The following is a 25,100-nucleotide window of genomic DNA, read 5'->3' on the forward strand; positions in this document are numbered from 1 at the left end:
GTGTTGGATGAACATTGTGATGTTACTGTAATATGTATGGATGGAACTCTGTTTCTTATTATGTATGTATGTTGTCATGGATGGAGCTATGTGTTGGATACATCATATGTCTGCTGTGCATGTGAAAAAAAATATGTACATCTGTGTGTGAATTCTTGTGAAATTAAATGGATTCAAATAAAAACAGGGGATACATAGCCTCTTTGCCGTCTGCTAGTGGACGGCGAAGCTCTTTGCCGTCTACTAGCGGACGACAAAGAGGACACGTGGCAGCTACCTGTAAAAACTGGGAACACTGGCTGCCTATTTGGTCACTTTGCCGTCTGCCAGCAGACGGCAAAGATTCAAATCACGTTGTCGTCCGCTGGCGGACGGCATAGCTGGCCACGTGGCAGCTTCCCAGTGCTGCCTAGCTGAGCTCTTTGCCGTCTGTCAGCGGATGGGAAAGAGCTTTGACTCTTTGCCGTCCGCTGGCAGACGGCAAAGAGCGCTGTTAACCCCCTAACGGCTCTCACGCCACCGCACTGTCGTCCGTTGTCTTTGCCGTCTGCTGGCCTCGGATGGCGGACGGCACAATCCTTTGTTGTCCGTTTCCAGGAAGCGGACGACAAAGAAGGCCTTTGCTGGCACGTGTTTAGACGGATAGTTTGCCGTCTGCTGGCGGACGGCAAAGAAGTTTGCCGTCCGTGATCCATGGCAGACGGCAAAGAAGCTGATTCCAGTAGTGCACCATGTTCAAGTAGGGATTACAGCGGGGTGCGGGAGAGTGGACCACGTAAAAGAGATGAGGATGGTGATGATGGTGGTGATGTTGATGAAGACGATCACCGCGGCGATGATTCCCCTCCCGATGGCACTCCGGCACCACCGAGAGAGAGGAGGAGAGGTTCTCCCCCTTGTGCTTCCTCCTCCATGGCCTCCCCCTAGATGGGGAGAGGTTCCCCCTCTGGTCCTTGGCCTTCATGGCGATGATGGCCCCTTCGGGATCCTCCTCCATGGCCTCTGCTGATGATGGCCCCCTCCGGCAGGGTGCCGGAGAGGGCCTAGATTGATTTCTCGTGGCTACAGAGGCTTGCGGCGGCAGAACTTCTGATCTAGGCTAATTCCCAAAGGTTTCTGTATTTATAGGAGAAGTTGTCATTGATTTCATGCTAGGGGGGCCCTCGGGGAGTCCACAAGGCAGGGGGCGCGCCCCCCACCCTCGTGGGGCCCCCGTGACTCCCCTCCGGTAGATTTTTGTTCCAGTATTTTACATATTTTCCAGAAAAAATCTCCGTTGATTTTCATCGCATTCCGAGAACTTTTATTTCTGCACAAAAACAACACCATGGTAGTTCTGCTGAAAACAGCGTCAGTCCGGGTTAGTTCTAATCAAATCATACCAAAATCATATAAAAATATTGTAAACATGGCATGAATACTTCATAAATTATAGATACGTTGGAGACGTATCAGTAACTACTCACAAAGCATATTCATGTTCATAATCAGAGAAGTATTAATATGCATAATGGATCTGAACATATAATCTTCCACCAAGTAAACCAACTAGCATCAACTACAGGGAGTAATCAACACTACTAGCAACCTACAGGTACCAATCTTAGGTTTGGATACAAAGATTGGATACAAGAGATGAACTAGGGTTTGAGAGAAGATGGTGCTAGTGAAGATGTTGATGAAGATTGACCCCCTCCCGATGAGAGGATCGATGGTGATGATTTCCCCCTCTCGGAGGAAAGTTTCCCCGGCAGAATAGCTCTGTAGGAGCCCTAGATTGGTTCCACCAAGGTTCCGCCTCATGGCGGCGGAGTTTCTTCCCGAAAGCTTGCTTATGATTTTTTCCAGGGTAGAAGACACCATATAGCCAAAGATGGGCACTGGAGGCCTGCCAGGGGGCCCACGAGGCAGGGGGCGCGCCCAGGGGGGTAGGGCGCACCCCCACCCTCGTTGCCAGGGTGTGGGCCCCCTCTGGTACTTTCTTCGCTCAATATTTTTTATTAATTCCAAAAATAACTTCCTTGGAGTTTCAGGACTTTTGGAGTTGCGTAGAATAGGTCTCTAATATTTGCTCCTTTTCCAGCCCAGAATTCCAGCTGCCGGCATTCTCCCTCTTCATGTAAACCTTGTAAAATAAGAGAGAATAGGCATAAGTATTGTGACATAACTTGTAATAACTGCCCATAAAGCAATAAATATCGATATAAAAGCATGATGCAAAATGGACGTAACAATATCATCTAGAACTACATATGTGTGTGTGGCTATATCATCTAGAACTACATATGATGATCGTCGTCGATATCATGTAGAACTACATATGATGATCGTCGTCGATATCATCTAGAACTACATATGATGATCGTCGTCGATATCACCTTGTACTGCTTGAGGATGCATGTTGACTATATATGAAATTGTTATCTAGTACTCCCTCCGTTCCAAATTACTCGTCGTGGTTTTAGTTCAACACGACGAGTAATTTGGAACGGAGGGAGTACTACCTAATACCTATAATGCTTTATGAAATTGATATCTAGTAGTACCTAGTATCTGGAAATTGCAGTTTATTGAAACTGAAACTGGGTAGGAAGCGAGGGGGAAATGATGAAACACATAGTAGTAGCGCGGGGCTAGGAAAGCGCTGCAGCTAACTAATAGTAGCGTGTTCTGGAAAAGCGCTGCTGATATAGTCAATAGTAGTAGCGAGGGTACAGACCGCGCTACTATTAACAGTTAGCTGTAGCGCCTTATTAGTAGCGCGGCTGCCCGCGCTGCTGATAGCCTCAAAACCCGCGCTACTACTAGGGTTTTCCCTAGTAGTGAAATCGAGCTTTGTAGACAGTAACATTACCGTCAGCGTCAATCTTCTTCTTGAAGATCCATTTATTCTCGATGGCTTGCCGATCATTAGGCAAGTCAACCAAAGTCCACACTTCGTTCTCATACATGGATCCCATCTCAGATTTCATGTCCTCAAGCCATTTTGCGGAATCTGGGCTCATCATCGCTTCCTCATAGTTCGTTGGTTCATCATGGTCAAGTAACATGACCTCCAGAACAGGATCACCGTACCACTCTGGTGCGGATCTTACTCTGGTTGACCTATGAGGTTCGGTAGTAACTTGATCTGAAGTTACATGACCATCATCATTAGCTTCCTCACTAATTGGTGTAGGAGTCACAGAAACAGATTTCTGTGATGAACTACTTTCCAATAAGGGAGCATGTACAGTTACCTCATCAAGTTCTACTTTCCTCCCACTCACTTCTTTCGAGAGAAACTCCTTCTCTAGAAAGGAGCCATTCTTAGCAACGAATGTCTTGTCTTCGGATCTGTGATAGAAGGTGTACCCAACAGTCTCTTTTGGGTATCCTATGAAGACACATTTCTCCGATTTGGGTTCGAGCTTATCAGGTTGAAGCTGTTTCACATAAGCATCGCATCCCCAAACTTTAAGAAACAACAACTTTGGTTTCTTACCAAACCACAGTTCACAAGGCGTCGTCTCAACGGATTTAGATGGTGCCCTATTTAACGTGAATGCAGTTGTCTCTAAAGCATAACCCCAAAGCGATAGCGGTAAATTAGTAAGAGACATCATAGATCGCACCATATCTAGTAAAGTGCGATTACGACGTTCGGACACGCCATTACGCTGTGGTGTTTCGGGTGGCGTGAGTTGCGAAACTATTCTGCATTGTTTCAAATGAAGACCAAACTCGTAACTCAAATATTCTCCTCCATGATCAGATCGTAGAAACTTTATTTTCTTGTTACGATGATTTTCCACTTCACTCTAAAATTCTTTGAACTTTTCAAATGTTTCAGAATTATGTTTCATCAAGTAGATATACCCATATCTGCTCAAATCATCTATGAAGGAGAGAAAATAATGATACCCGCCGTGAGCCTCAACATTCATCGGACCACATACATCAGTATGTATGATTTCCAACAAATCTGTTGCTCGCTCCATTGTTCCGGAGAACGGAGTTTTAGTCATCTTGCCCATGAGGCATGGTTCGCAAGTACCAAGTGATTCATAATCAAGTGATTCCAAAAGTCCATCAGAATGGAGTTTCTTCATGCGCTTTACACCAATATGACCCAAACGGCAGTGCCACAAATAAGTTGCACTATCATTATCAACTCTGCATCTTTTGGCTTCAATATTATGAATATGTGTATCACAACTATCGAGATTCAACATAAATATACCACTCTTCAAGGGTGCATGACCATAAAAGATATTACTCATATAAATAGAACAACCATTATTCTCTGATTAAATGAATAACCGTCTCGCATCAAACAAGATCCAGATATAATGTTCATGCTCAACGCTGGCACCAAATAACAATTATTCAGGTCTAAAACTAATCCCGAAGGTAGATGTAGAGGTAGCGTGCCGACCGCGATCACATCGACTTTGGAACCATTTCCCACGCGCATCGTCACCTCGTCCTTAGCTAATCTTCGCTTAATCTGTAGTCCCTATTTTGAGTTGCAAATATTAGCAACAGAACCAGTATCAAATACCCAGGTGCTACTGCGAGCATTAGTAAGGTACACATCAATAACATGTATATCACATATACCTTTGTTCACCTTGCCATCCTTCTTATCCGCCAAATACTTGGGGCAGTTCCGCTTCCAGTGACCAGTCCCTTTGCAGTAGAAGCACCCAGTCTCAGGCTTAGGTCCAGATTTGGGCTTCTTCACTTGAGCAGCAACCTGTTTGCCGTCCTTCTTGAAGTTCCCCTTCTTCCCTTTACCTTTTTTCTTGAAACTGGTGGTCTTGTTGACCATCAACACTTGATGCTCCTTCTTGATTTCTACCTCCGCGGCCTTTAGCATTGCGAAGAGCTCAGGAATTGTCTTATCCATCCCTTGCATGTTATAGTTCATCACGAAGCTCTTGTAGCTTGGTGGGAGTGATTGAAGAATTCTATCAATGACACTATCATCAGGAAGATTAACTCCCAGTTGAATCAAGTGATTGTTATACCCAGACATTTTGAGTATATGCTCAATGACAGAACTATTCTCCTCCATCTTGCAGCTGTAGAACTTATTGGAGACTTCATATCTCTCGATCCGGGCATTTGCTTGAAATATTAACTTCAACTCCTGGAACATCTCATATGCTCCATGATGTTCAAAACGTCGTTGGAGTCCCGGTTCTAAGCCGTAAAGCATGGCACACTGAACTATCGAGTAGTCATCAGCTTTGCTCTGCCAGACGTTCATAACATCTGGCTTTGCTCCTGCAGCGGGTTTGGCACCTAGCGGTGCTTCCAGGACGTAATTCTTCTGTGCAACAATGAGGATAATCCTCAAGTTACGGACCCAGTCCGTGTAGTTGCTACCATCATCTTTCAACTTAGCTTTCTCTAGGAACGCATTAAAATTCAACGGAACAACAGCACGGGCCATCTATCTACAACAACATAGACATGCAAAATACTATCAGGTAATAAGTTCATGATAAATTAAAGTTCAATTAATCATATTACTTAAGAACTCCCACTTAGATAGACATCCCTCTAATCATCTAAGTGATCATGTGATCCATATCAACTAAACCATGTGCGATCATCACGTGAGATGGAGTAGTTTTCAATGGTGAACATCATTATGTTGATCATATCTACTATATGATTCACGCTCGACCTTTTGGTCTCAGTGTTCCGAGGCCATATCTGCATATGCTAGGCTCGTCAAGTTTAACCCGAGTATTCTGCGTGTGCAAAACTGGCATGCACCCATTGTATGTGAACGTAGAGCTTATCACACCCGATCATCACGTGGTGTCTTGGCACGACGAACTTTCATAACGGTGCATACTCAGGGAGAACACTTGTACCTTGAAATTTAGTGAGAGATCATCTTATAATGCTACCGTCGAACTAAGCAAAATAAGATGCATAAAGGATAAACATCACATGCAATCAATATAAGTGATATGATATGGTCATCATCATCTTGTGCCTTTGATCTCCATCTCCAAAGCACCGTCATGATCACCATCGTCACCGGCGCAACACCTTGATCTCCATCGTAGCATCGTTGTCGTCTCGCCAACTATTGCTTCTACAACTATCGCTACTGCTTAGTGATAAAGTAAAGCAATTACATGGCGATTGCATTTCATACAATAAAGCGACAACCATATGGCTCCTACCAATTGTCGATAACTCCGTTACAAAACATGATCATCTCATACAATAAAATTTAGCATCATGTCTTGACCATATCACATCACAACATGCCCTGCAAAAAACAAGTTAGACGTCCTCTACTCTGTTGTTGCAAGTTTTACGTGGCTGCTACGGGCTGAGCAAGAACCGTTCTTACCTACGCATCAAAACCACAACGATATTTCGTCAAGTATGTGCTGTTTTAACCTTCAACAAGGACCGGGCGTAGCCACACTCGATTCAACTAAAGTTGGAGAAACTGACACCCGCCAGCCACCTGTGTGCGAAGCACGTCGGTAGAATCAGTCTCGTGTAAGCGTAGGCGTAATGTCGGTCCGGGCCGCTTCATCCAACAATACCGCCGAATCAAAGTATGACTAGTATCGCCCACAACTCACTTGTGTTCTACTCGTGCATATAACATCTACGCATAAACCTGGCTCAGATGCCACTGTTGGGAAACGTGGTAATTTCAAAAAAAAATCCTATGCACACGCAAGATCATGGTGATGCATAGCAACGAGAGGGGAGAGTGTTGTCCACGTACCCTCGTAGACCGAAAGCGGAAGCGTTATGACAGCGCGGTTGATGTAGTCGTACGTCTTCACGATTGACCGATCCTAGTACCGAACGTACGGCACCTCTGCGATCCGCACACGTTCAGCTCGATGACGTCCCACGAACTCACGATCCAGTAGAGCTTCGAGGGAGAGCTACGTCAGCACCACGGCGTGATGACGCTGATGATGAAGCTACCGGCGCAGGGCTTCGCCTAAGCACTACGACGATATGACCGAGGTGGATTATGGTGGAGGGGGCACCACACACGGCTAAGAGATCAATGATCAACTTGTGTGTCTATGGGGTGCCCCCCTCCCCTGTATATAAAGGAGTGGAGGAGGGGGAGGAGGCCGGCCTCCTAGGCGCGCCCCAAGGGGAGTCCTACTCCCACCGGGAGCAGGATTCCACCCCTTCAATGAGTAGGAGTAGGAGGGAAGGAAGGAGGAGAGAGGGGGGAGGAAAAAAAGGGGGGCGTCGCCCCCCTTCCTTGTCCAATTCGGACTAGAGGGGGAGGGGGCGCGCGGCCTGCCCTGGCCTCCCCTTCCTCTCTCCACCAAGGCCCATGAGGCCCATTACACTCCCCCGGCGGGGTCCGGTAACCCCCCGGTACTCTGGTATTCGTCCAAACTCACTCGGAACCCTTCCAAAGTCCAAACATAGTCATCCAATATATCGATATTTATGTCTCGACCATTTCGAGACTCCTCGTCATGTCCGTGATCATATTTACATCAAAACAGATAAACTCATATTACCGATCGTCACCGAACGTTAAGCGTGCGGACCCTACGGGTTCGAGAACTATGTAGACATGACCGTGACACGTTTCAGGTCAATAACCAATAGCGGAACCTGGATGCTCATATTGGTTCCTACATATTCTACGAAGATCTTTATCGGTCAAACCGCATAACAACATACGTTGTTCCCTTTGTCAACGGTATGTTACTTGCCCGAGATTCGATCGTCGGTATCTCAATACCTAGTTCAATCTCGTTACCGACAAGTCTCTTTACTCGTTCTGTAATGCATCATCTCGCAACTAACTCATTAGTTACATTGCTTGCAAGGCTTATAGTGATGTGCATTACCGAGAGGGCCCAGAGATACCTCTCCGACAATCGGAGTGACAAATCCTAATCTTGATCTATGCCAACTCAACAAGTACCATCGGAGACACCTGTAGAGCACCTTTATAATCACCCAGTTACGTTGTGACGTTTGGTAGCACACAAAGTGTTCCTCCGGTATTCGGGAGTTGCATAATCTCATAGTCATAGGAACATGTATAAGTCATGAAGAAAGCAATAGCAATATACTAAACGATCAAATGCTAAGCTAACAGAATGGGTCAAGTAAATCAAATCATTCTCTAATGATGTGATCCCGTTAATCAAATGACAACTCATGTCTATGGTTAGGAAACATAACCATCTTTGATTCAACGAGCTAGTCAAGTAGAGGCGTACTAGTGACACTCTGTTTGTCTATGTATTCACACATGTACTATGTTTCCGGTTAATACAATTCTAGCATGAATAATAAATAGTTATCATGATATAAGGAAATATAAATAACAACTTTATTATTGCCTCTAGGGCATATTTCCTTCAGCATGTCGGTACGATCATGGAGTCGAATGATGCGACTTTCTTTGAAGATATCTTTCCCATGAAGGATATGGCTACCTCATCTAATCAGGAGATGCCTAGTTCATCGAATCAGGAACCAGTTACAATTACTGAACCTGCTATTTCGATGGAACACTTTGAAAATCATGTGGAGGGGAATAATGAAGTTCCTACTAGGAGCAAGAGACAGAGGACTGCAAAGTCCTTTGGTGATGATTTTCTTGTGTATCTCATAGATGACACTCCCAGTTCTATTTCAGAGGCCTATGCATCTGAAGATGCTGACTACTGGAAGGAAGCATTTCGTAGCAAGATGGATTCCATCTTGGCGAATGAAACTTGGGAGATAATTGATCGTCCTTATGGGTGCAAACTTATAGGATGCAAATGGGTATTCAATAAGAAAATTAGACCTGATGGTACTACTGAGAAATACAAGGCACGTCTCGTGGCCAAGGGTTATACCCAAAAGGAAGGTGAAGACTTCTTTGATACTTACCCACCTGTGGCTAGAGTGACCACTATTCGAGTACTACTTTTTCTAGCGGCCTCACATGGTCTTCTCATTCATCAAATGGATGTTAAGACTGCTTTCCTAAATGGAGAGTTGGATGAGGAAATTTACATGGAACAACCAGATGGGTTTGTAGTAGATGGCCAGGAAGGAAAAGTGTGCAAGTTGCTGAACTCTTTGTATGGACTTAAGCAAGCACCCAAGCAGTGGCATGAGAAGTTTGAAAGAACTTTAACAGCTGCAGGCTTTGTTGTAAACGAAGCTGGTAAATGTGTGTACTATCGCCATGTTGGGGGCGAGGGAGTTATCCTTTGCTTGTATGTTGATGACATTCTGATTTTTGGAACAAATCTGAATGTTATTAAGGAGGTCAAGGATTTCCTATCTCGTTGTTTTGAGATGAAGGATTTAGGAGTGGCTGATGTCATTTGGAACATCAAGTTGTTGAGAGACGATGATGGTGGGATTACATTGCTTCAATCTCACTATGTGGAAAAGATCTTGAGTCGCTTTGGCTATAGTGACTGCAAGCCCTCTCCAACACCATATGATGCGAGTGTGTTGCTTCGAAAGAATCAAAGAATTGCTAGAGATCAATTGAAATATTCTCAGATTATTGGCTCGCTTATGTACTTAGCCAGTGCTACAAGACCTGACATCTCTTTTGCTGTTAGCAAACTGAGTCGGTTTGTCTCAAAACCAGGAGATGTGCATTGGAAAGCTCTAGAGAGAGTTTTGCGTTATTTGAAAGGCACTGCGAATTATGGAATTCACTACACTGGGCACTCAAAGGTGCTTGAAGGGTATAATGACTCAAACTGGATCTCAGATGCTGATGAGATAAAGGCCACGAGCGGATATGTATTCACTCATGGAGGAGGCGCTATTTCTTGGAAGTCTTGCAAGTAGACCATCTTAACGAGGTCAACAATGGAAGCAGAACTCACATCACTAGATACAGCTACGGTCGAAGCAGATTGGCTTCGTCGGCTCTTGAATGACTTGCCGGTTGTTGAGAAACCTGTACCGGGTATCCTTATGAACTGCGACAATCAAACTGTGATCACGAAAGTGAGCAGCTCAAAGGATAACATGAAGTCATCAAGACACGTTCAGAGAAGGTTAAAGTCTGTCAGAAAAATGAGAAACTCCGGAGTTATTGCATTGGCTTATATCCAAACGTCTAAAAATCTGGCAGATCCCTTCACTAAGGGTCTATCACGTAATGTGATAGATAATGCATCAAGGGAGATGTGCATGAGACCCATAATATGAGTTGTTCACAGTGGTAACCTAGTCTATGTGATCAGAGATCCCGTGAATTAGATGTGGAAGACAAGCTGTTGGTAAACTGAAAGGAGAGTATCCTTATTGTTAACAATACCACTCCATGAAGATGCAATACTCTCCTAAATCTGCATGGTAGGTTGATGTATATCTTAATGTGTTCTAAGTGGCTCATTGAAGCAGAGATGTTGTCCTGCAGAACATCTTTTAAAGAACGCACCTATATGAGTCTGATTGTTAAACGTCGCAATCTATGAGAGTAGGGTTCTCTCTAGTAAACTCATGAAAGGTCTCAGAGTATGACGCATAAGCTCCACCCGCGGGGAAGACCCATGGTAGCCACGTATCGGTCAAGGCTTTATGTGAAGCTAGACTCGCAGAAAACTTGCAGTTCAAGGCCCAGTCCACTGTTCAAGTTGCTTACTAGTGTAGCATAGAGTTCTAGGTGGAAGTTCAACTTAACAGTCTTCAATGCAGTACCGGTATATAAAACAGTGTTTTTGGAACCAAAGGCAAATTTTGTGTGCCTCTGGGATCTGGTGGGGAATTGCTGGAATTTTGTCTATTTTGGGCCAGCCCAATAGCAATTTCAGAAATTCCTAATAAATCCTAGAGGCCCACGCAGCCCATTCATGCAAGGCAAGAGGTGGAACTAAAGTTTAGTCCCACATTGCTAGTTTAGAGGGAGTTGGACCTCTTTATAAGGGAGGTTCTTTCCCCACATGTATGAGGATGAGAACAAGAGGGACATCCACGCGCGCTCCTCCTTCGCCGCCCGCCTCGCCACGCCACGCCACGCCTCGCCTCGCCTCGTCGCGCCGTGGGAATGAGCCGAGCCGATGTCTAAATTTTTGCCACGCACGACGGGTATACGAAAGGTCACGTGGAAGTTGAAACGTTTTGCTGTAGAGGAGATTGAATATGAACGGCGCAACTCTTCGCCTGCTACCTGTTCATTTCGTCTCCCTCGTTCTCTTCAGCTCCCGGCGCAGCCTCTTGCCTCCTTCTCTTGCGCCTATAAAAAGGAGGTCGCTCCTCTCAGAGAGATGCACCAGAACTTCTTCCTCTCGCCACAAGTTCCTGAGCACTGCGCTGCTGCTACGTTCTTCCCCATGCCGGCTTGCGGCGTGCACCGCGGGTCGGGACAGTAGGCCTCCGAAACCGCAGCTCTTTGAGTCCTGTACGGGAGAAGGGTGATAAGGTTTTTGGGGAGCGGTTCGCGCGACTACTGACTTCTTCGTCACAGACGCCCTGGACTCCGACGACTACTTCCCCGACGACGACTTCTTCCCCGACGTCGACAACCTCCTCGACGACATGGCTGGCAAGGACACCGACCCCAAGTCCAGCGCTTCTGCTGCTGCTGTCCCGTACGTGTTCTTCCTCTTTCTATTAGAGGCCCTGCTACAGTTCCTTGTTCTAGTGTTTGCCCTAGATATGTTAGGCTCTATTTTATATATGCAACTTGCTATACTGTCTGCTCTAGATATGTTTAGTTACAGTTTATATATAAAGATGTTGTTTACCTTCTCTTTGTCAATTCGCATGACTTGTTTTATCACTGGTATACTAGTCGTGCTTTATCTAGTATTTCTGTTAATAAAATCATTCGGTAAATTGCTCATATTTCCAACATCACCACCACAAAATGTTTCTTGAAGTCCAATAGAGCTAGGACAGGAGCCTCGATCAGTGCTTGGTTGAGAGCTCGAAAGGTTCTTATTTACCATATCTGTTAGAGGATGACTGATCATACCAAGTTACACACAAATTTGCTGTAATAGTGACCTAAAAAAACAGCAGCTGCTTCACTGTTTTTGGTTGCTCCCAAGACTGAACTGCCTGAACATGTTCATTGAGTGTTGCAACTCCTTTGCCGCTGATGCAATGTCCCAAGTATTTGAAGTCTCTTTGAGCAAAGGAACACTTCGAGCGCTTGGTATGGAGCTCATTGTCCCGCTTTTAAGGCCAAAACCTATCTTGGCAGTTGCACTTTCTTAGCAAAGGTTCTGGAGTAGACGAGAATGTCGTACATTAAAAACGGGCACACTCAGACGTAGAAGTGGTGCGAGGACAATGTTCATGGCATTTTGGAATGTTGTTGGGGCACATGTCTAGAAGGCAGTTATCGCTGCTCACCTCTCCGGGCTTGTGTGGCTTCAACGTGACGGCCGCGTTCGGTGGCAGCGACGTGGTGTGTAAGAGGCCGCATGATCCATAGGGTGGCCTTCGCGTTGCGCCTGGATGGTGTCAAATCAATCCTAACCCTGGGAGCCATTCTTGTGTACATACTGGAAGCTAATTCTCTTTCTTCTTTGTTTGAAATAAATTTCAGTTTGCTTACAATCAACTTTCAGCTACCAAGGAAAATACCGAACAAACCATGAACATATTTGGACAAGAATGGTAGAAACAATTTACAACTAAATGTAAATTCATAGCTAAATAAAAGCTTCCAAGATACTCCCTCCGTTCGAAAATACTTGTCATCAAAATGGATAAAAATAGATTTATCTAGAACTAAAATACGTCTAGATACATCCGCTTTTATCCATTTTGATGACAAGTATTTCTGGACGGAGGGAGTAGATGATAAACAATTAACAACGACTCCCTCTGTCCCATAATATAAGAACGTTTTTGGCACTAAACTAGTGTAAAAAACGTTCTTATATTATGGGATGGAGGGAGTATCATGGAAGCAAATTCATGTTGCTCTGGAAAAAAATATTGCAGTATCAATAAAAACAGAATTTAATCACAAGTCATTGCTATAGTTAAAAATAATTTGTAATTTACATGACCACTTTTCTAAAACATTGCATGCAACCAGCAGTTTTGTAGGAAAAAAAACGCTACAAGTAGATACAAACAAACCCATGCTGTTAAGGAGATCAATTCTCACTCTTCTGGCCACACGGCCTCAACATTTGCATTTTCTTTTTCCAGCAGCATCGCTTCCGCTCTTGATCTTTGGCAACATGTAAAGCAACTTGCTCCTTGCTTACTGCTAATCACCATATTCCTATAGATATTTGCGCACACATTCACAGTTCAACCAAACCTTATATACATATATAAATGCCAAAAAAAAACTTACATACATATGGAAAATCTGATGAGCAGGGCCATAAGAACACACATCTTTGCATAATATTACATCCATCACTTTCATAGGTACACAAATATGTCTTGACAACCATATTATATTTAGTAACACAACCAAGGCGCATGGCGAGAGCACCTACAAATGAGTCTTCACAAGTCCTGTACAAAGTGGTTATAGAAGCACACTCCAAGCCTCATGCCGCTGACCTGAAAAAGGGGCGACGAGTGGTAAGGTGAAAGGGCTGCTGATCACAAAATGTATAACATTACACTGCTCCAAAATCATTTCCGGTCATAGCAATCATACGCAAATTGACATTTGATTAGAGCCATATAACCGAGGCATAATTACATGTGTGAAAATCATTCGCACAACTTTCAAGCGAGGTGGGGATCCTTTTTTAATAAAGACTACTCCTGAGATACATCTGCATAAGCTTCTTACTACAAAAATAAATTAAGGTTTTCACTCTCCAACTCCAACAAACTGATAGCAAGTAATTCAGAGAACAAGGAGGTAACCAAATACTGTATATGCTACCAGCATATGTTTTCAGCCAAATACACAGAGAACAGGGGAAGCAAAATACTTGTATACATCAAATGGCTTGGTGTGTATATGCGAGTAGAAGGAAGGTGTGGTCAAAATAGCACAACCTGAATCAGCTAATGATCGTGCTAATCGAACTACAGCAAAAAAAGGAAAGGAAAACACACTCACCAGTTATAATATAACACAATCAACACAAACACAGGCCACTAATGGGGGATATGGCATCCGAAGTTGCAGTTGTAAAGGGGGCACAGCCAAAATTTGATTCTCCATCGAAGACTGGGCACTGTTCATCCACAGATGTTCATAATGGCAAAGGGGCAAAAAGGCTTACTTATCAAATGAGCCGTTCGAGTTTCAGCGCATTCAAAGTCATGCTGCTGATATATCTTACTAGGCATTTCATTACTCAAGATTTGTTTAGCTAGATGCAGTTATGCTAAATTTACCATTACCAAACCAATTTTGAGGGAAAATGGCATAATAATGCTAGTAGGCAGTAGTACATGAATTAGTATTACTGCAGAATTCCCTTTGTTGTACTTCAAACAGTAATAATCAGTTCGCAAGCAGATATGGCAACTAACCTTTTTAAGATCTTCAGTCAAGCTGTGTATATGTAATATATTAAAAAACTGTAATAGTGTGTACTTCAAACAGTAATAATCAGTTTGCCCATTAGGCATTTCTTTCATGAAGATTTGTTAATCCAGATGTATTTATAATATATTCAAAAATCTATGGAAAATATGAATCTATGAGAGAAAACGATAAGGAATGCAAACATATACACCCCTTTTGGTCCATCGAATTTTGTTATGACAAAGGAAATTTCAGTACAACGGATATTATTTGCTCCATTCAGAAATTTTGTACAAAGGGAACATGAATATACTCATTATACCAGGAGATTTCACTCCGGTAACCAGATCACGCTCGCTCAAGTCCTAATTTTCACTCAAACTGATCGCAACTGGACAATCTACCAGCTTGTTTTTCATGGTATAAACGAACACTTGCAATGGGTTTCTAGCACAAGTGATAAAATGAACTGTTTGTAAATTTCAAACCAAGTCAACTATTATGGATTTAAAGATTATAGCAAGCTTACCAGAGATAACAATACTGAAACAAAGAAATGTTACTAGCTTTTAAGCTTCCAAATGTATCATTCAGGCCACGGGCCACCTATTTGACATTTTAGTTTGTTCAAGCTAATCATTTCTATAGCTGTCTTCAGTTTCAAACTGCTATGCATTTCATCTTGAAAAGAAAAGAGAAACTGTACTGCAGCCATGCGCTAAGACTACCATTATACTTATACAACTGTTGCATATTTCAGTAGGGAAGCAACTATGTAATTCAGCTCAATTATATTCTACAAAGAACTAGGCAATCTCAGTGTTCATTGTTTTAGTGCAAAAAAAATTTCATATTAGATCCATGTATCCTAGATAGCTGATCTGTGCTTGAGCCATGTCATCGACAAAAAGATTGTCCATATGATGATCTCATGAATGGATAGCTACCGATAATTCCCTCTGATGGTGTGCCTCTTTAGGTTTATACAAAGTTTTTCTTCTTCCTTCCATACCTCTAACTTGAAGCAGGTAGTTCAAAGTTTGATAATAAAATAATAATATTACAAACAACACCGTGTAGGTACTGGAAAGATAAATTGAGAGGAGGTCATCAAGCAACAAAAATTACTTACAAACATTTAGCTTAACACGAAAGAATGTGAACAACATTTAATAAGCCAATTGTTAGAGAAAAAAAATTGGTTTTGTTATATCCACAATGTAAAAGGCATGCTAGTACCTGGAGTATGGACAGTTTCGAATGGATGATAGTAAGAACCGACGGTTGTCTTGGGGAGTTTGTTGAACTGCAGTGACTCAAGATGGACCATGTAGTCAGCGTCAACTGTCCTGAATAACACCGCATTGTTTTCCTCCGCATACCCTATCATCTGTGGGGGCTCTTTCTCTGAATTCAGCCCAAGTAACTTGTCCAGTTCAATACTTCTTCCTGGCGCCCATATTTCGACACCGTCGCGATTGCGCTTCGTACTCCATAATTCGGCGGTAAATCGGTATAAGAACAGGAAACCCTTCCCACCACCCTCTGCTCGCACAACCAGTGAAGGCAATAATCCCCTGGCAGCAAGCTCAGATCCAGGCTCTGCGTATCCAGATCAAACTTCAGGATACTTCTTGATCCACAATGTAACAACAAAAAAACACTGGAAAAGGCATGCCAGTACCTGGAGTATGGACAGTTTCGAATGGATGATAGTAAGAACCGACGGTTGTCTTGGGGAGTTTGTTGAACTGCAATGACTCAAGATGGACCATGTAGTCAGCGTCAGCTGCCCTGAAGAACACCGCATTGTTTTCCTCCGCATACCCTATCATCTGTGGGGGCTCTTTCTCTGAATTTAGCCCAAGTAACTTGTCCAGTTCAATACTTCTTCCTGGCGTCCATATTTCGACACCGTCACGATTGCGCTTCGTACTCCACAATTCGGCGATAAATCGGTGTAAGAACAGGAAACCCATCCGGCCACCCTCTGCTCGCACAACAGTGAATTCGGGACTGAGCGGGGTGTAATAATCCCCTGGCAGCAAACTCAGATCTAGGCTCTGCCTATCCAAATCAAACTTCAGGATACCTCTTGATCCTGCCACGGTAACAGACCAGTGAAGGCGATCCCCTGCCAACATAGCGGGCTCGCCCCTGAAAATGAACAAACCCTCGGATGGAATCGGCGTTGAGACGCAACCACCCCATACGCCGGTCTCCGACGAGTAAACGCAGGCGAGCGCGGTTCTAGGCTGCTCCCCGTCGCAGCCTACCAGGACCACCCGGAAGTGGTCGACGTCTCCGGCGGCGCGAAGCACCGCCCCGCTGATATCACCCTTGGCCCCCTGGAACTCGAAATCCGGGGGAACGGCCAGGCGGAGCTGGTGGCCGGCGAGGGGGTCCCACACGAGCACCTGGAGCCGGATCGGGAGGAAGAAGAGCGCGAGGCCATGGCGGCATCCGAGGGCGATGTAGTGGTCGTCGAGCTTCAGGCGGAATTGCTCGAGGGGGAGGCGGTCGGGGGCGTCGGGCGCTGGCTGGAAGGTGATTCCGGGGTAATGGATGAAGGAGCCGAGGAGGAGAGCGCTGCCGCGGTGGTGGATGCGGAAGCGGCGGCGGAAGGCGGGGTCGGAGAGGAGGCGGCTGCAGACGGCGGAGGCGCGCGGGAGGGAGGAGGGCTGCGGGGGGAGGCGGAGGAGGTTCTCAGAGAGCAGGCCGTCGTCTTCCAGCGGCGCCGCCGGAGGGGAGAGGGGGAGGCGGCGGCGGCAGCGGAGGCAGGCCGCCATCGTGTCGCCCTCCCCGCCGTTGTTTGTGCTGTGATGCGGGATGTGAAGTCGAGTGCGGCCGTCACAGTGAAGAGACAAAGAAATCAAGCTGACCACCAAACCAAGTAAACTTTCAGGGTGCGTTTGGGAGTGAAGTATTTTTGAAGTTTTTTTAGGAATACTGTGGTTTTTAAAAAACTTTGGTATTAAATACTTTGTGGTGTTTGCCTTAGAATATTACAGTGGTTTAAGATACTGTGGTATCTTTAATACTGTAGTTTTTCTGCAGTATTTGAAAAAGAGGTCTTGACCACTTTTTTCTAAACCGAGCCGAGAGAAGTCGTTGGGGAGAAAGCTTAGCCTGTTAACTTGCAGATCAGAAAATCTGATCGCTGTCTCCGACTTCTCTATCTGTTGCGTATATTTTAAATGATTCGCTGGTTGCCGATTACTTTCTGGGTTTTGGGCTTCTGGCAGTGCTGCACGTCGACTCGAACCAAGCAGCATGTGGAGTAGATTGTTGGCCATTGGAGCGCACACTCATACACAGGATGCTAACCTCATGCATGGCAGGGCTGCATGCAGCCGGCATCCGTTAGCACACGCTGATTAATCCAGTTGTGTTGTTGTTTGGGGGTAGCTGACTTAGCACATGCTAATTGATTTGGCCATGTAGTAGTTATCAGTAAAAAAAAACTACATCAAAACAATACCAGCCAAACACTACGGTGGACTTGACAAAACTGAGAAAAACTACGTTTTTTAGAAACCACAATATTTGTTGCCCACACATCAGAATACTGTGGTTTTAGAATACTTTGGTTTTTCCAAAACTATACTGCCAAACTTTCCTAAAGAAATATAAGAGCGTCTAGATCACTACTTTACGGAGGGAGTAAAATAAAAGGTTCGATACATCAGAATAAAACAAAAGCCACGATGGTGAGGTAGATCATGCTGCAAGATCAGCCTCCATGCTGATTGGTGAGCATCCTGTGACGCGAAGCTTCGACGCAAGAGATCTGAGCTTGTCCATCAGCACCTCAATGATGGATGCGTCCTCCGACTTGCTCAAAAGCTTCCATAGCTGCAAGAAAATTGTCATTTTGTACACGGCATCAGCAGGGTGTTTGATGAATTTTATACACGACGCTTCAATTCCTCCTCGGGGGTGAGTCGAGGAGCGGTCACTTGATCATCTTGAGCGCCGTCTTGAGCTTGTTCTTGATCTTGAGGATGCTCTTGATCTTGAACTTGCTTGGAGGAGAGAACTTGACCTTGGGCACCACTTGGTGTTTCTACACCGTCTTGAGATTGATCTTGCCCTTGGTCTTGTTCATGAGGTTGAGGGCCTTCACTTTGTTCTTCGGAAGCGTGTGGGCCTTGGGTTGGTGATGGCTCCACTTGAGTGAAGCATTGTCCTTCTCCTTCGGCCACAAGGGGTTCCACTAGTAGAAAAAGGGTCATCTGTCCCGGTTGGTAAGGGCCTTTTGTCCCGGTTTTTGAACCGGGACTAAAGGGTCGTTACTAATGCCCTAGCCCTTTAGTCTCGGTTCTTACACGAACCGGGACAGATGGGCCTCCACGTGGCCGGTGTGGCGAGCCCAGGCAGGAGGGCCTTTGGTCCCGGTTGGTGGCACTAACCGGGACCAATAGGCATCCACGCGTCAGCATTTCAGGGGCTGGGGTTTTTGTTTTTTTTAATGGGGGGGGGGTTGGGGGTTTTGGGGGGTTAATTTAGGTGTTTCATATATTGTGTTAGCTAGCTAATTAATAGAGAGAAGTGTCCTCTCTTATCTCCGTGCTTGGTCGATGCTACGTACTATATACGTATAGAGAGGACTAGACACGCTAGCTAGTAAGAAAATGAAGGAAACAGAAGATCGTCATGAACATATGCATACAGAGAGAAGTGATATCGACCACCTCTCCTTCTCCGAGAGATTGGTCGAACAACAAGTTCTCGTATATCTATCCGACACTACCGGCTACATATATACAATAATTATCTCTTACAATATAATCTCCTAATTATATATGAACACAGGGTCCACATAGTATTCTCCGTTTTCAGCGATCACGTGGTCAAGGAAGAATGCCGCCAATTCCTCTTGAATTGCTCGCATACGATCTGGTGCTAGGAGTTCATCCCGCATCCGAAAGATCTAATTTGAAGAAGGGGGTCAATACATATATATATGAATAAATGAAACTCAACACAAATGATGGTAATAAAATAAAATTGTGAATATTATTGCTTACGTACTTCATATTGTTCGTCAGAGTAGCCCCGCTCACAGGTCGTGTGGTGGATGGACTCGCAAACGTTCATATTGTTCCTATTGTTCATATTGTGAATATTATTGCTTACGCACTTCATATTGTTCCACAGAAATCATTCCCTTGTTCCTGCCACAACCACTTTACAAGAAATAGAGGTCAATCAAACTGATAAGCAAGCATGCTAAATGGTATTGATGAAACTAGCACTTGAATCACTAGGAGATGCGCGGAACATGCTACTATAGTATTTACTTTCGGGTGTCTAAATTGCAGCTTCTTCGGCAGTCCCGGAGCTTTTTTGGTGAATTTTCTCCAAACCCTGCCAGACAAAGAAAACAATTACTTGATATCAGGAAATGAACAAAGTTGCTGATATGGTGGATAATGATCGATTTAACTTACTTCTCGAGCATTTGAGTCATGTCTGCATAGTCCTGGGGATCTTTTAGTCTCGAGTCTAAGACGGTTACTACTCCCTGCTCAAGCTTAATCTCTAGGAGAATATAGTGGAAGCTGCGCACGCATCCATAAGTCATCAATTACATTACTATAACCTGGACTAATAAGGAAAACTGAATATGCACAAGACAGTAACACTCACTTGAAGTTGTAAGGAAAGAGTATTATATCTTTGTTTTCATTTATTACCAACGATCGTAGCAAGTTGGCCTCGGTATTTTTAGCATGATATTTAACCTCAGTTGCATCTATGAGATTTGTGTTAATGAATCCAATATCACCGATTTATCTTTTCTTCAATTCGGCGATTTTCAATCTGCATAATATAGTGAGGATAATTATAAATACATGCAATGAAAGAGCTGACCTATATAGAGAGACTTAATGACAGAAGTAGTACTACTTACAGACAGTAGCAAGTGACCGTTGATTTATCGAGGGCCTTTTGATTGAAAAACTGGAAGAACTCCTCAAATGGAACATTCAACAGTTCAATTCCAACGAGGTCATGCTCCTCTTTAACTCTCAGCGTCAAAGTATCCCTCCCCCCAGACTCTCTGCAGGTTTTCATGTACCAATCATGTAATCTTCGCATCATTGTTGTTAGAGATCTTTCATCTTTGACGAGAGGCTTCCCATAATGGTATTTGTGTTCGTCCACCTCCAAGAAATCATAATGTACATCGTCGGGCAGGTAATCTCCAAGATTGCTATAACCGGGCATCATCCTCGGATCATTAGCGACGATGTCGCTAGACACCTTGAGCGGGGGGCACGATTGGTTCGCTTGTTCGCCGAGCTGGGCAATTTTTTTCCCAGCTCGTCGTTCTTTTAACCTTTGATCACTGACAGTACTTCCCGACCGCTCCGCTTCGACAAATGTCTTTGCAATAATGCGCTCATAGTTGCCTTTCGGCGGAGACTTTGGTGGTTTTGTCAGGGCAGCCAGAGTGCGCTTCGCTTTCACCGGATCTACCTTCTCCTCCGGAGGTGGATGTTTCTTTGCTTTCACCCCTTCAAAGAAGTTCGTCACTTCGGCTCGCACGATCTTCGTGGTTTCCTCCTCGGTCCTCTCGTATGGTAACTTCTCTGGAGTCTTCAGAGAAGGACCGAATCTGTATTGCCTCCCGCCTCTGGCTGTACTGCTAGACGCCGGCAGAGCAGACGGAGCGGCTGCGGCTGTCTTCTTTCCTTGCTTACGAGGCGGAGGAGAAGGACTACGACGCGCCGGAGCAGCCGGAGCGGCGGCGGGTCTCTTCCGCCCTTGTTGACGAGGCGGAGAAGGAGGAGGCTGGCTGCTCGGGCATGCCGGCGTAGGCGGAGAAGGAGGCGAAGTGCCGCCACGCGCCGGAGAAGGAGGCTGAGTGCCCTGATCACTCGCCGGAGGAGGAGGCGGAGTGCCGCCACGCGCCGGAGAAGGAGGCTGAGTGCCCTGATCACTCGCCGGAGGAGGAGGCGGAGTGCCCTTACTCGCCGGAGGCATCCAGTTCGGAAGGTTGATGAGCTCCTTCTGCCATAGGCATCGAGTCTTCAAAGCAGAACCCAGCCGAGTCTCCCCTTCACCGGTAGGGTGGTCAAGCTGGAGGTCCTCAAATCCCTCCGTTATTTCGTCCACCGTCACCCTAGCATATCCTTCTGGAATCGGACGACAGTGAAAAGTTGCGCCGGGTTCAGGAGGTCGAACAGAGCCGACAGCCGCCTTGACTTTGAAGTTCTCCCATTGCGTCATAAGGTGGCAATGTTGAGACTCCGTGATAGCATCCACGGGGTAGCTAGCAGGAGCCGTCAAGACATGCTCTGGCTGAAGCAGCTCGGTGGAAGCCACGCTGCTTCTCCGCTGAGATGGCGGGTAGCTTCGGGGGTAGTTTCGGCAGGTCGATTGCTGCGAGCTACGTCTCGTTCCTCTAGCGCTTGAACCCTTTCGTGCAGCTTCTGAATTTGGGTCTGCTCCACTTTTTTCCTCCTCTCCTGGCATTTGTAACCGCCTGCGTCCGGAAAACCAGCCTTCCACGGAACGGAGCCTGGCGTGCCTCGTGTCCGTCCAGGGTGCTCAGGATTCCCGAGGGCCATTGTGAGCTCGTCGTTCTCTCTGTCTGGAACGAACGTCCCTTGGTGCGCTGCATCGATATAGTGCTGAAGCCTCTTGACTGGTATTCTCATTTGCTCGTCCGTCCAAACGCACTTCCCTGATACAGGGTCCAAGGTTCCGCCAGCCCCGAAGAACCAAGTCCGGCAACGGTCTGGCCAGTTCATTGTCTCTGGTTCGATCCCTTTATCAAGCAGATCATTCTCAGCCTTGGCCCACTTAGGCCGGGCTTTGAGGTAGCCACCTGACCCCGTGCGATGGTGAAGCTTCTTCTTCGCAGCATTTTTCTTGTTTGTCGCTGACAACTTCTTACTCTTTTCCGATGTCTTGTGGGCCACAAATGCGGGCCAGTGATCTCTGATCTTCTCATATTTGCCGATGAATTCTGGTGTCTCTTCTTTGTCGACAAACGTTTTCAGCTCATTCTTCCACCTCCTGAATAGGTCTGCCATCTTCTTAAGAGCATGAGACTTGATTAATTGCTCTTTAACTGGCTTCTCCGGATCCTCCTCTGGCGGTAGGGTGAAATTTGCCTTCAGCTCAGTCCAAAGATCATCTTTCTGCATATCATTGACATAAGACACCTCAGGGTCTTCCTTCTTAGGCTTATACCATTGGTGGATGCTGATCGGGATCTTGTCCCTAACAAGAACCCCGCACTGAGCAGCAAATGCTTCCTTTGTCCGGATGGGTTCAATCGGTTGGCCGTCGCGCGCGATTGCTGTGATCTCAAACCTTTCATCCGAGCGCAACTTTCTCTTCGGGCCTCGTCTCTTTACCGAAGTTGTGCTCGATCCGGAGGGCTAGAAAAAAGAAGAAAGACGAGAGTTAATTAATATGTGTACATACCAAAACAATGAATGCATCAATTAGCTAGTCAGCACAGGCTTAACTAATATATTTACCTGGCCGGACTCTGTTCGGTCACCGGAGCCGTCACCACGGGCTCCTTCTTGCACCAGCATTGGGTCACCGGAGCCATCATAATCATGTCTTTCCTCCTCCACTCTTCGATCACCGTAGCCTGCTTCTTCACCCTGTTCTTCCAGACCATCATTGTCGTTAAGATACGACAAGACATCACCTCCGGCTAAGATTATGTCCCCCAACACCTCTTCTGCTTCCTCGTCTCGTCCGTGCTCCATTGTTTCTGCAAATATTACAACATGGCAATTATTACACAAACATGACAGCAGGTGGATATATTAGTGCAAACGTAGACCTAGCTTATTCCGGGTTTGGGGTGGCCTCGGCAACGCTTCAAGGGTAGGGGCGCGGCGGGAGGGGGTAGGAGACCGACATCGTTTTTTTCTAGGGTTTGGGTGTCCTCGAGAGTTTTGGTCGAGCGAGAGGGCCGGGGGGTGCTCCCGTGGTATAAGTTATCACGGTCGAAGTTATCCGGGAGGGGGTTATATCGACAACGACGACATACATACATGGGAAAATAATGTTATCGGGGAGGGGGTAGGTCGAACCCCCCCCCTCGTGTTGAAGTTATCGGGACACGGGGTATATCGACAACGACATATCCGATAAAAAATAAGAAGACGAAGAAGAAATAAAAAGAGGAGAAGAAGATATTAATAGAGGAGAAGATTGAAGAAAAAAAGAAGAAAAAAAAGAGGAGAAGAAGAAAGGAATAGAGGAGAAGAAGAGAAAATAGAATATTCTATTTTCTCTTCTTCTCCTCTATTCCTTTCTTCTTCTCCTCTTCTTTTTCTTCTTTTTCTTCTTCTTATTTATTTCTCATCTTCTTCCTCTCCTCTTCTTCTCCTTTCTTCTTCTTCTTATTTTCCTTTTTCCTCTCATTCTTTTTCTTCTTCTTCCTTTCCTAGCTAGATATATAAAACTTTTCTAAAAATGTAACTTTTGCATATATAAAACTTTTTCTTCTTCCTTCTTCTTCCTTCTATTCCTTCTTCCTAAATATATAAAACTTTTCTAAAAATGAAACTAACCTAAAATGTACTAAATCAGAGAACATATATAGATAAAACTTTTCTAAAAATCTAACTTTTGCATATATGTATTTTTAAAACATCATTACAATTGAAAAAATACATACATACATACAAAAAACATGTAAAAATACATACATACATATATGAACATACATCAAAAAATACATATATCTAAAAAATACATACATACATATATGAAAATCTAAAACATGTAAAAAATAGCACGGCGGCGGGGCCGGCAGAGGCGCGGTGCTCACAGAGGGAGGAGCGCGCGGCGGGCGGCGTCGGGGCAAGCAGGGGCGCGGAGACGGCGTCGGGGCAGGAGCGGCGCGCGGCGGGCAGGGGCGGCGCGCATCGGGGCAGGGGCGGCACGCGTCGGGGCAAGGACGGCGCGCGGCAACGACGTCGGGCGAGGGCGCGGCGACGGCTAGGGCGCGGGCGACGGCGACGGCGGGGCGGGTCGGGGCGCGGCAGGGGCGGCGCGCGTCAGGGTAGGGACGGCGCGTGGCGACGACGTCGGGCGAGGGCGCGGCGACGGCGAGGGCGCGGGCGAGCTCGGGCAGCCTGGCGGCGTCGTCGGAGGGATCGAAGAACTGACGAAATTTTCACAAGTGCTGGCTTATATAGCAAACCCATTGGTACCGGTTGGTGGCACAAACCGGTACCAATGCCACCTTTAGTCCCGGTTGGTGTCACCAACCCGGACCAAAGGCCTCTTTTCAGCAGCCCAAAGGGCGGGAAGCGGCGGCCTTTGGTCCCGGTTGGTGGCACCAACCGGGACTAAAGGGGGGCATTGGTACCGGTTGGTGCCACGAACCGGTACCAATGCACCCCTTTAGTATCGGTTGGTGCCACCAACCGGGACCAAAGGCCTTGTGCTGCTGCGCCCGCGTCGAAAGTTTAGTCCCACCTCGCTAGTTGAGAGGGGCGCGCAGTGGTTTATAAGCCCCACTGCCGCTCCCCTCTCGAGCTCCTCTCCATTGCAGGCTTACGGGCCTAATTGTCACTGCTATGCCTGATGGGCCTACTGGGCCTTCTGCGGGCCTGAATCCTGGCCCATCGATGGGTTTCTAGTCGTATTCAGGCCGTGGTGGCCCAGTAGG

At 45.8% G+C, this 25,100-nt stretch overlaps 1 protein-coding gene across 2 annotated transcripts; it reads right to left on the reverse strand.

Moving 5' to 3' along the window:
- Nucleotides 1–13,250: 13,250 nt before the first annotated feature.
- Nucleotides 13,251–17,306, reverse strand: LOC123143332 (uncharacterized). 2 transcript variants are annotated; one of them, XM_044562213.1, is made up of 4 exons: nt 16,125–17,306; nt 15,680–16,042; nt 14,027–14,144; nt 13,251–13,512 (listed from the first exon to the last, which is right to left on the reverse strand). In XM_044562213.1, the coding sequence occupies exons 1-3, from the start codon at nt 17,227–17,229 to the stop codon at nt 14,065–14,067; spliced, it is 1,548 nt and encodes a 515-aa protein (XP_044418148.1). In that variant the 5' UTR covers nt 17,230–17,306; the 3' UTR covers nt 13,251–13,512; nt 14,027–14,064. The 2 variants fall into 2 exon arrangements, with proteins under 2 accessions (XP_044418148.1, XP_044418149.1); XM_044562214.1 differs by lacking the exon at nt 14,027–14,144 and having other exon boundaries at nt 16,125–17,305.
- Nucleotides 17,307–25,100: the final 7,794 nt, after the last annotated feature.

This window comes from Triticum aestivum, chromosome 6D, assembly GCF_018294505.1.
Source record: "Triticum aestivum cultivar Chinese Spring chromosome 6D, IWGSC CS RefSeq v2.1, whole genome shotgun sequence".
Lineage (NCBI taxonomy): Eukaryota > Viridiplantae > Streptophyta > Magnoliopsida > Poales > Poaceae > Triticum > Triticum aestivum.